The following is a 12,513-nucleotide window of genomic DNA, read 5'->3' on the forward strand; positions in this document are numbered from 1 at the left end:
TACGTTTTTGCTTGCCCTCAGGTACAGCTAAAGAAATGATATCCATTATTGTGGAATTCGAACACTGAACTAACCTGATAAAATTCTTTTACTAATTGCCAAAAAGGAGATTTGAGATGTTAGATGTAGTGTGTATTTGGAATCCTGGGCGTTTATTGAATAAACGTTGTCATATAGGCACTATTTCAGCATTTCCTTCATTATGTGAATCTATATACCTAGGAACTTGCAAAAATGGAGAAACTTAATTTTAGTATTTCTCCCAACAAATAAGCATTTATTCACTATTTTGCTAAAGTGGCATCTAATGGCACAGCACCTAAGTGTCAATAAACAGGTTTACCAATGCTTTTCTCAGCTTTCCAAATAAATCAAGTATAAAATATTTAATCAATAAACGTGAAACGTCCACAGTTCTAAACACATGCAGCAACATTCTCAACTGTGAAAGAAACCCAATGCCTCTACTTATTTAAGGTTGCTCTGTCATGACTGATGATATTGTATGTGTACTCAATGAGAATAAACCTATGCAGCTACGTTTGATGATTTTATAAACGACAAAATCCACTAGGCTGGGAAAAAGGTCCGGGTAGAACTTACTGTACACGTCCCAGGCTCCCAGCCAACCCATAATCCAACGACAATGGGTTGGAACTTGGCACCTGGAGTAAATGTAGAATTGGGATCTGCTCTTCACATAGGGCACCTCACATGCACGTTTCACCATGCATTGGAAATATCTCCCGAGAATATTAACATATAAATACGAAAGATATTCCCAATGCATGGTGGTATGTGCCTCTAAGATCGGTGAGGCGCCTTGTATGAACAGAAGATCCGGTCTCATAAATATAGTGGTAGAGGTAGGAACGTTCCCCGATTAAACATGGTTTAATTTAAAGCACCTAAACCTTTAATTTGCCTTCACTCCTAACCTTAACCAACACAATGAACCAAACCTGATTTAGTGATAAAATTGCTGCAGCTACTTTTAATGCATGATGGAACCTCCACCTTGATCAAAAGAATATACTACGTTTGAGAGTAAGACTGACTCCATGGCCCAATGGATAAGGCGCTGGTCTACGGAACCAGAGATTCTGGGTTCGATCCCCAGTGGAGTCGTCATCTTTAAATTATTTTATGAAAAAAAAAGGAACGTACAATTTTTCTTGCCACTATTGCACTTACCATGCTGACCAAATATTGTTGTCAATACCGGCGACTGGAGCGATTTTAACCTTTATATCCTGCACCCAAACCAACCAAGGCAAGTATCCTCTTTGCTTTGTATAAGTATTAACATATTTGATATATGGTACTTGGGACTAAGACTCGAAAAAGTCTTGATTTGCTTTGTTTCTGCTTTCACAGAGTGCTAAAATAGACCAAGAAAATGCAAACAATGCACCTTTCGATCTTTCAAGTTGCCAAAATAAAATAGTTTGGGATGCAATTTGAGCCCCTTTTGCTGCGTTTGGAGACGGTGTAAATACCAGTTAGGTGCATTATTGTACCTCAGTCCTGATTTACATGTATTTGGGAACAATGTGAAAATACCCTCAAGATCGAAGTAAATTTGCAACCTTGTCAGAGTTTACTTCAATCTTGAGGCGAAAAACTCTTCGGTTTTAACGAAGTAAATATTCATGCCCTTTCCACCGATTTGAGATCTGATAAGTAATATTTCATCAACCGATTTGAGCATCTAAGATCTAGGTGATTGAGATTTGAGAGAACAACGACGGACCACCAGTGCCGTTGAGGTTCCCTACTTTGTTTGCAGAGCTTCTTTTTTCTTTAGTTCTGCTGCAAAGTATAATGCTTTTAGTGCATTGCAGTTCTTTTCTTCTCTGTAATCTTTTCCATTTTATCTAACATGGGAACTCTGGCTCGTTGCAGCTGCAACCTTCCATGTATGGTTCGGTCCTAGCACTACACCTTGCCTCAGTAACTAATCTTGACCTTATTTGAGAAACCATCACCCTGAGATCAGAATTCTACGAGAAGAACGATTCCCACCAACTCGTCAAACAGCTTGAAGGCGAAGGATTATTAACTCTGAAAGGCCAAAAATGGGCTCACCACAGAAGGATCTTCTCACCAAGCTTCCACATAGAGAACCTGAAAGTAAGTCCAGAAGGAATTCAGAAACAACAAAAGAAATGATTTAACCCATTTTCCATCAACACCCATTTTCTCAGAGCGCTTTATTTTTTCCATTACTGCCATTAATCTTTGTTTGTCTTCTTCTAATAAGCTCTTGATACCAGTGATGGGAAAGAGTGGTGGAGATGCAAGAGAAGTGGTCAGAAATGTCTAATTCCAACAAAGCGGAGATTGAAGTTTCTGATTGGTTCCACACCTTGACCGAAGACGTCTTCACCCAAATGGCCTTTGATATAAACTACAAAGACGGGAAGGCGTTTTTACAGCTATATTGTTTAAGTTTCCAAATACCAACAAAAGTGCACTGGTGTTTTACATCGTTACTGCCAAATGAGACGAGAGGAAATCAAACATACACAAGCGAACCGGATTGTATTTTTTGAAACCGGTAGAATGTCAATTCCTACAAATTTGCATTTGTGTTGTTTCCAAACACAGCCTTTTGAAAGAAAATCTACAGATACTCCTTTCACTGGCACCAAAAGAATAGCAGCATAGTGCATAAGAATGTTGGAAATATTAATCCACTAAGAGCTGGAAGTTACAATGGAAGAATTAAACTACATTAAATGAGAAAATGTATGAACTTAATCATGCGTATTACATCATCTGCAATTTAAAGGAACATAAAAGAATCCTTATCATCATATATGTATGCACAAGTTTCATTTCCACTGTCTGCGGGCTTAAAAGAAAGCCCAAGTGAATTTGAGTCCGTACGCATGCATAACGATTAACGAGATAAAACATATGTTCGTTCCATCAGGAAACATCTTAAAACATGAAACTTCACGGGGATTTTGTATTACTTCTCCATTCTTCTGTTGTACGCTCCCCAGTATGAATCCAAAATACTAATCCCTAGACATGGCACTGCCACTTGGAGAAGACTTCTTCCCGGTGTACCTCTGTCAGTAAAGTTGTAAGAATATGAAACAAAATAATAAGTTGAGAAATACAGTACAACGATGATATCATGACGATGCCACCTACTGTGGTGATTACCAAGTAATAACTAGTTGAAGGTCATGTATGCGTTGTTTACAATGAATCTGGATCCTTTTCAGGTTGTATATTTCTGATTTCCCGAGGAGGCCTTCTCTTTTCTCAGAATCTTTTGCTGTCTTTTTGGGTTTGAAGTTAATGGCTAAGTAATTGTTCAGAAAGGTGATCTTGGAGTCTGATTATGCCGTTGCTGGTGAACATTTTAGGAAATCTGTCCTTTTGGCTCTAGTATAGGCTATAGTGGAAGCCATTTGGAAGGAGGGTGGATGATATGAGAAAGTAAGGTGGAGTTACATACCATGTGCTAGAAATTCTTATGCTCACTTCTTGGTTTGAACCTTCTTAATGAATGAAGTTGCTTTTAATAAAAAAAATAATGATAATAATAAAATGAAATAAATAAATAAATTAAGTTTCAAGCTCACCTGTTTTCCAATGCTAATCGGTACATACTTGTATTTGATCATGTGTAGGATTTGACGCTTCATCGTAAGCACAAAAAGAACAATCCAATAGCATAGCAATATGGGCCAGAATACAGGCACATCAAACATGGAGAAAAAAGTCATAGCAAAGGCTATGCAGAAAGCCTTTGTAATTGAATACCTGAAATAATAACACAAGAAATGTTGCTCAGTGTCAAGATTTTACTGCATGCATTAAAAAATATACTCTTGATTTCACTGGTTCAGGTGAAAAAAGAAACATGCAAGAGCAGAATCTCTTCCAATGACATGAACTAAAGTATAAAACAAGCAACCTAAAAACAAACAAACATTAAGTTGTCAATGAAATGAAGATCAACACAGAGAAAACCAACTTTCTAAAAACAAATCATTTGTGCACGCTGGGAGTAGTGAAGTCACAATATTGACAAGTATTAATCACCAATAAACCAAATAACATATATTTTCATCATTGGATTGTAGACCAAAGCATTTCAAAACATGCTTGGCATCATGTCAACCGTAAGTCTAAAATTAAATTAATAGAAATAGGAGACAACCAGCTCATCAAAAAGAAATAAGAGACGAGCTTTAAGAAGGTTGCTACAAAAGTACCAGACCACTTCAAGCATCGCATTAGTGTTTTAAATCTAAACCAGAGCTGACCCATTTCTCTCCAGGTCATGGGTAAGCATTTCAACCATCCACTTGAACAGGTCAACCTATGATATCATTATATATTCTGCATATATAATTGTATAATTATATACATATATATTCAGAATACATTATTATATTCTGCATTATATATATATGTATATATAGTTTGAGTTCAAATCTTTTTATAAATTATAAGAAAGCTAAAAATTGAGATTTGAGGCCAAAACGGCTCTTTTTTCGCAAAATCAGTGGGCCAAGGCGCCTTCAGTGTCTTACATCCATCACATATATTGCAAAAAGTTACCCAAATTTAAGGGAGAAAAAGCAATCCAACCACTGAGCACAAAGTTATAGCCTCCAGAAGTTTTCACACATCTTCCCCAATGGCTAACCCAGTTTTCAGTTTATAAGGGCAATTCAGGGCAAAGTGAGCATAGATCGATGTTACCAGCTGGCAAGTAACCGGTCGGCCACCTAATTTCATGGCAAGAAGATTCTAGAAATTATTTCATTTAATAAATCTCTCTCTCTCTCTCTCTATCAGACCATTCTCGCTCCTTCAAATCTTCAGAGGTTTGACCACCACCAACTCTGTGGAAGCAACCCTCTTATACCCTACATAGATAAATGTGCGTATATATATATAGGTATACTAAAAAGAATAAAACTGAAGTATATGTAATTTATAACCTGTGACCTGTTGTCCCAGACAAGCAGCTTGACAGTTCAACCATGAGTTTGGACCAGGTCCCAACAACCAGTCATAACATCCTTTGCAGCCGTGCATTGGGAACATCTTCCTTGTCCTCATGGCAAGATGTTCCCATGTACAGCTGCAATGGCTGTTGGGACCCTTAGTGGGACTAGATCCTGTCTCTTCAGCCATCCAGGTCAATAGGTCTCTGACCAAGTCAACAATTTTTGGCCAACTATTGGGTTTGGGGTTAACCCAAAACAGAATTGCAACCGGGTCACAGTTCAAAGGGCTAAACCATTCAGGTCAACAACCAGTTGAAAACACTGCATCACATTTCAACTTTCAGCAATTAAAATTGTCTCATTTGACCTCTGGCAAGTATAATACAACAAAATCAAGCTACCTGGGGGTGGCAATTTCTGACCCAATCCCATGTAACCCCCCACCCCCCATATGAGAGGTCAACTCATAGCAACCAAATTGCCAGTTCATCACACCTAATTTGATACAAAAATATATGAACTCTACTTGATGAAGATAATACAAGCCGAAGTGTTGGCAAACTTCACACAATGATATGGTAGCACTTGTATGACCTCTGACTTAGGCCCTGTTTGAGAACACACTTCAAAGTACTTCTTTTAACAAGTACTTCTTTTAAGACATGGGACCACACATTAAGTGGTTTTTAAGTATTTATGGGTGTTGGGTAAAAAAGTGGGGAAGTACTTTTTTTAAAGTACTTCTAAAAAGTGACTTCAAGTTGGCTTTTTTTTAAGTACTTCAAGAAGTACTTCTCCAAAAAATAGGACGAACCAGTCCCTGATCATTTTTTATAATGGCTAAAATACCCCCACAAGTGTTATACCTCCTCCTCCATTCGTTCGAACCAGTCCCTGATAATTGTTCCATCTCTTCGAGAAGCCTTAAACCATCACCCAAGCAACCCTTCTTACATTAAGCATCAATCCTGATATTTGTTCCATCTCTGTTACAGAGAAAAACCCGGTGGCAATGACGAGACTGACGGTGCTAATCGCTTTGTCCGTCATGCCAAATCGCATGAACTTCATACCAAAACTACAAGAATTCCAGCTGAAACCAACAATGATGTTCCCACCGCTGTGTTCTAGAATCGTAGACTTCGGCAATGCTCTCGTTTGAATCAGGTTCAGGGGTTCCAATGACCAAAATCTTGTACGAATTGGTGATCCCATCGGCGACCATGCCGACGATATCGATGTATTGAATTTGAAGCATATCGGGCAAGACCCTATGGGTGCTAGTGACAGGATTGCAGACGATCAAGGTAGGGTAATCGGAATTGCGATTACGGAAGCAGAGGAGACTACCGGAGGACGCTAAGAGGAGGACCTGAGAGGAGTCGAGAGAACACCGATCGTACGGAGGGAGATTGTTCCAGAGACCGGAACAAGGGTTGTAAGCAGTGACAATGTGGCGCATGTGGTAGACCGGAACAAGGGCTGTCTCTAGGGGAGAACTGACCCCAGAGGTCCAGGAAGGAATTGGATGTTAGCAAGGAGTTCCATTGCTTGCATACGCAGCAGCAGCGGAACACGACAGAGATGGGGAGGTGGGCCAGGATCCTCTCCGTTAGTTCCTCCAGCAACCGACTGAAGAAGGATTGCCTCTCCACCATATCTGTTTTCTTCCTCTGTTCTTCTGAGAAAAGTAGAGAAAGAAGAATGAAACCCTAGAAAAATTGGGATCTACAGTAGAAAGGAGGAGGAAATCTGAGATGGTTTTTTATTGATTTCGGTTGCTTGCTTGTTGTTCTCTCGTGGGTTAGTTGGTTTGGAAATTCTCTCTCTCTCCGGTGTCCATTCTCCAGCGGGTGATCGCTATGGTTAATCTTCAGCCTGTTCTCCCTGGTCTCTCTCTCTGCTCTTCATTTTGGATATGAATGTCTACGCCGGTGAACTGATTCTGGTTGCAATAAAGCTTCACCGTCATTGCAGTGGAGGCCAGAAAACAGTAATCGAGCAGATGAAGGCAAAGTAAAGCAATAAAAGAAGTAAAGGAAAGTGGAGAGGTGGAGATCTGAGAGGTTAAAGAATAGACAAGACTCAAAGAAGTGAGGGCTAAAATTGTCATTTGTGTCAATATAAGCACTTATGGGGAAGGTAGCTTACCAAACATTCCCACCCCAATAAGTGCTTAAAAACATAATAAGTGATTTGAAAAGTGGATTACCAAACAAGAAACAACCTTAAGTGGTTGCTAAAATAAGTACTTCTAAGAAGTACTTGTGAAACAAGTACTTAATTATCAAACAAGGCCTTAGATTAGTTCCATTATCAGTCAATTGCACAAAGAAATTAAGTCTCCAATTCTTGATAGGTGGACAAAAAACTCTATAGATCTCTTTCACACTAAGGAGATCATTGTGAAAGTTAAGTACCAATTAGAGAGGTCTGTAGCACAGCAGCTTCTGCCTTTCCAAGGTAGGCCCCACAAACAGCCTTCAAGCTATGTTTGGTGAAAAATCCAAACCAATGTTCAATGCATCAACACAATGCACACGATACGGGACGCACTGTATCATATCTTTGAGTGCCAATACACCTGTTTACAGGTGTTTTCAGGAACTCTTTTTTATTAAGAAATATATATAATTATAATTAAAACTGAAATTTGAACAAAAAAACTAAAAAAATAAAAGGCACATCTGTTAAAGTACCGATATGTCTCTGTTGATACACAGGTGTATCAATACTATGAAGTTTGAACCATGATCCAGAGAGCCCAAATCGGTTGTCAGTTAGTCATTTGAAGGGCTGTTTGCTTCACGGCTTCAGTCTCTTTGAATAGCTTATATGGAGCGCTTCAAAGCAGCTGAACCAGCTTAGCTGAATCTTCAGCTCAGCCCTTCCAAACAGGCCCTAATTTTGTTTCCACTTCAACCCACCCCCCCCCAGCAGCCCTTGTGCATCATATGCATTTTCTTCCAGATGGTGATTGCATAGATTTCTTTCAATCAATTGGGAGAACATTTCAAGGACCTCAATTTCTAAAATACATGAAAGACCATATATAGACATCAAGAGCACCCAAAAAAAATAAAATAAAACAAACAGCAGAACATGTAATTTTCCCATCAATCCAAATTTCAGCAGAGTTCCCATCATAGGTTATTTAAATTGATCACAAAGCAAACAACATAATGGATGCAAGCCTGCGGAATTAAGCAAAATTCATTCAGCAAACACAATTCACCAAGCAAGGTATAAGATTGCACATTGTAGGAAAAGGGTAATATAAATTGAAATAAGTAGAATCATTAGGAACATACATAAAATTACATGACTACATGAATGCAAAACACTTTTTTGGATAGGGGAGTGTGCTTCACTCCAACAATATTAAGGGTTTCAAAGTCCAAAAAAATAAAAGTAAAAAAAAAAGCCAAAAACTCAGCATATAGCTACCAAAAATTAAAGGATATGAATATATGATATTCCAAATAAATTTTTAAGCATTTTTATGCACATACATATATACATATGTTTGTATACATGTATACATAAGGATTATTGCTTGGTGCAACCGCTTTGTGCAGGTTTCAATCTGATAGCAACCACTTTGTGCCAAAAAAGAAAAGGGTCAAAAAGGTTGAACAGACAAGAGACAAAATTGCATGAATAAGAAAAATCCAAACAGGTGATTGTTGTTCTCCTGCACAGAGTTTTTACTCTTAGTGACTTGGCTAGACTCATGTTCAGAACAAATTTTGAGTAAAAAATGTTTTTAGTTCAAATGAAAGAGAATGGATCCCACAATACTCCTCCCTTTCCAAATTAACAAAGGGCCATTATCAAATGAAGGTCCAGTTATCCAGGGTCTTGATAGGAGTGGACTGGACACAGACCTAGCCTTCAGTATGTTTTGCACAAAGTGTCTGCTCTCAGACCTGAACCCCATTCTCACGCTTATCAGCTATAGATGGGGATTAATACTCCTCCCTTTTCAAATTAAGAAAGGGCCACTAACAAATGAAGGTCCCAGTTATCCAGGGTCTTGAGAGGGGTGGACTAGACACAGACCTAACCTTTAGTATCCTTTGCACAAAGTGGCTGCTCTTTGAACCCCATCCTCACACTCGTCAGCTAGAGATGGGTATTCAAGTTTGAGAGCAGCCACATTGGACAATCTTGTAATGGACCCATTTCAAAAATGGGACATGTTAAAATCAGCAACCTTCTTAAATTCACATATTTTAGCTAATACATAATTACATATACAAGTTACAATAGATGTTGGGAATGTGTATATACACCTTACACATATTTCTAGCATTTAATATATTGTACATAAATTAACAAAAAAAATATGTCAAAGTGCATATCATAAATTTTTAGAATATCTTTAACCAATCTTCTGCCATATCACATTTACTTGACCATGCTTTTGTCATTGGAGAAATGCTAAGGCTGCATTTGTTTGCGATTCAAGCACAGAACCAGTGCATTTATGCAACCCGGTTCGGTTTTGCAAGCATTTGGTTACAGGGAATATCTATAACGTTGGCCAGCAGGAATTTACAATTTTTTACAACTTTACATTGTAAATGAGTGCTTTTTACTCATCAAGCCAGAGGAGAGGAGTCTTAGATGCCATTGGTAAACCATCAAAACAGTAAGTTTACATCTTCCACATTGGAACACAGCAATATCAGGTTTCCATGGATCCAACCAGTATAAATCTCCTACACACGTTTTGACTTTTGAGTGTTTTGTGATTCCTCAATACAAAAGGTACGGGTAAGCTGGGTTCCATGAGTATGTAGATGCTTACTGGTGGGAGGAAGACAAGGTTCAGTGACATGAGTAATGGCTCCCAATACAGAGGTTCGCAGATGGGGAGGAGCAACAAAGAAACAATAAAGGGAAGGGGAGAGGCGGCCAATCAAGCAGAGCTCATTCTCTACCGTGTTAAGTCTGAAATCTTCCCTGTTCTGTGGCACTATACAAGGAGGGATAGGTGCAGAAAGAGAGAAGAGGAGGAGGATGAGAGAGGGGAGAGAATCGGCAGTTGGCTGGTTCTGTCTCCTCTTTGTGTGGTTGCACCATTAGGAAAAAAAAATAAAGTAGGCACAATCATATGTGCAAACATAAATCGATTTTGCATTCTCACAAACCAGTGTACATCACTTTTGCATTGTACACTGTATCATTTCCAAACGCGGCCTAAGGAGTTCTAGACATGCACAAGTTGAACCAGGGCAGAATGATTAGCTGTTTTACACAGACTAAGTTAATTACAGTACAGGAACATTGTGATATAAGGAGATTCAAAGGTGATCATAGGCTGGCTCCAACATAATGCACTTGGAACTTAGCAGCATAGAAAGTAAATGAAAGTTGGATGTTACCAATTCAATTATCAGCCAATAGTCTATCTAATTCTTTAGCTAGGCAGGATGCAAATCGTAGTCAATTGTACTGGGAATCAAAATACAGGAGATATAATGGAAATATGCACATGAAACATGTATATATGGGTAGGTAGCTTTGAATCATTTGGGGTGCTCAGCACAACCTTCTTGTAACATATTATTCTTTTAGTCAAATTCAATAAAGTTGGATGTTACCAATCCCAAAAAATAAAGAAATATCAAGCAGCATTCACTAACAAAGAAAGTGTACTTCAATATAAGGATGACTGGAACAGCAATGTTCAAAACCTCAAGCCACAACTCCATAGAAAGGAAACAACAAAGAATTACTATTTGCAAAACAATCAAAAGATGCTCGAATGAGAAAATTATTTTCCATTGTAATTACAGAAACCAGACAAACCTTGCTTAAAGCCATAATGGGATGGAACAACATGGAAGAAAAACTATGTTAAAGATTTAATTACCAGAACTTGAATTCAGGGAGGCGGCGAATGAAAGGCTTGAATTCATCGGAGCCCTTTGTCGGCAGCGAAGCCCCATCTAAACCTTCTAGCTCTGGATCAACTTTTGGCGACAAAAACCCGATTAATAAATTCAAGACATAGATCCCCAAACCGTAGGACACTATGTAAAAACCTTGGACATAATAAACACGCAAAACATAAACGGCTGCAACAGCAAGAGTTCCCAGCCACCTCTGGACTGGATGAGGAGTAGATCTATCCAGATAGTACTGAAACGCCCTGGAGAAATCATTTCTCCATTTGGCGATAGGCGCCACGGCAGAGGCGGCATCGCCTCCAGGTCCCTCCATGAAATTCAAGTTGTATACGTCCCGCGTGCCTAACAAAATGAAACTCTAATAAATTCAAGCAGAAATAGATAAGGAGCAATACATATAAGAAAGTTAGCCTTTCCGGTATCATGTCTTTCCTGCATCATAGATTTTACCAATTAAATATTGATACTGATAAGGGTGATAAAAATTTATATCTAAATTAGGGTTGTAATATCGTAGACAACGAATCGAAGAAGTCGTACCTGCTCTTAGTCCGACAATCTTGTGTTGCAGATCTCTAGCAAGGAGAAATCCTTAATACTCGAATAAACCCTAATATCGAAGAGCCAATCCAACCAGCTCTGCTTACCCAGAACGTAGATCTAGACAAAACAGATGTACGTCGAAGAGATCCCCAAATAAACCCTAGATTTCCAAAGAAAAATGTTGGGATTAATGAAATAGTTAGGGCTTTTTCCAATAGATGATTCTGAAGTGCAGACGAAAGATAGTGAGTATAACAAATCAGGAAAACCAGGCAACGAAGAACATAGGCTAGCTAACTAGGGTAATGGGAGCAGTAACAAATCCGTAAGAACAATTAGGGAAATGAACTCCACAATATACAAGATAAACAAACAGTTCTCACCTTCAAGAAACGAAAAGTTACAGTTTCAGACTTTCACCAGTCGGTTGAACGGGAAAGATGCTGACTTTTCTCTGTGTCTAAGTTACCAGTTTTATACCTCTTCCCTCTCCTACTCTTTTCCTCCTATTGGCTTCTGAGTTATGCACACTTGCAGGTGGAAATGATGTGGTTGAAATCGTGAAGACCGAAATCTTGTGACGGCAAGGATTAAAATATTAATACGTATCCGTATCGGTGGACCCGAAACGCATGGATACACCGATATATCATTTAAAACATTTTAAACTCTTGGGAAGATAGATCTCATCCGCATGAGTGATTTATGAAAAATTGAAAAACTGAACCCAACCGATGAAATGGAAAAAAACGGTTAGTTGAACCGATTGATTCAATTTCAATTAACCTAAAAACCAAAGAAACAATTCCATTTTCAACTAATCTAAAAGAAACCGATCAGTTTTCAATTGGGCTTTGTCTTTATATCAATAGAACATATTCGGGCCTGAGCCCAAGCCCAGTCCAACTATTGAGTTTAGATTTTGAGCTTGAATTCAGCCAAAAAATATAAAAAAAAAAAAAATTACTCAACAACAAAATTGATTTATTTATATCTAATGACCTCAAAACCTAAAAATATTGGAATATGTCACTATGGCTTAAAAAAAAGAAGATGAACAAAAATATAGC

The 12,513-nt window shown here is 38.4% G+C and overlaps 1 protein-coding gene, 1 non-coding gene and 1 pseudogene across 2 annotated transcripts; 1 reads left to right on the forward strand and 2 right to left on the reverse strand.

The window, feature by feature from the left end:
• The first annotated feature begins 1,055 nt into the window (after positions 1 to 1,055).
• On the forward strand, positions 1,056 to 1,128 carry TRNAR-ACG (transfer RNA arginine (anticodon ACG)). Its single transcript has one exon. It is a non-coding gene; the product is annotated as a tRNA-Arg (tRNA).
• Positions 1,129 to 2,680: 1,552 nt separating this feature from the next.
• Positions 2,681 to 12,010, reverse strand: LOC104601834 (protein RER1B). Its single transcript, XM_010265322.3, has 5 exons — positions 11,827 to 12,010; positions 11,441 to 11,603; positions 10,864 to 11,242; positions 3,603 to 3,783; positions 2,681 to 3,080 (listed from the first exon to the last, which is right to left on the reverse strand). Exons 3-5 carry the CDS (start codon positions 11,211 to 11,213, stop codon positions 3,027 to 3,029), a joined length of 585 nt encoding a protein of 194 aa, XP_010263624.1. The 5' UTR covers positions 11,214 to 11,242; positions 11,441 to 11,603; positions 11,827 to 12,010; the 3' UTR covers positions 2,681 to 3,026.
• LOC148803730 (F-box/kelch-repeat protein At5g15710-like) lies at positions 3,790 to 10,847 on the reverse strand (annotated as a pseudogene).
• Positions 12,011 to 12,513: the final 503 nt, after the last annotated feature.

Source organism: Nelumbo nucifera, chromosome 1 (assembly GCF_055504915.1).
Source record: "Nelumbo nucifera cultivar China Antique chromosome 1, China Antique-T2T, whole genome shotgun sequence".
NCBI lineage: Eukaryota > Viridiplantae > Streptophyta > Magnoliopsida > Proteales > Nelumbonaceae > Nelumbo > Nelumbo nucifera.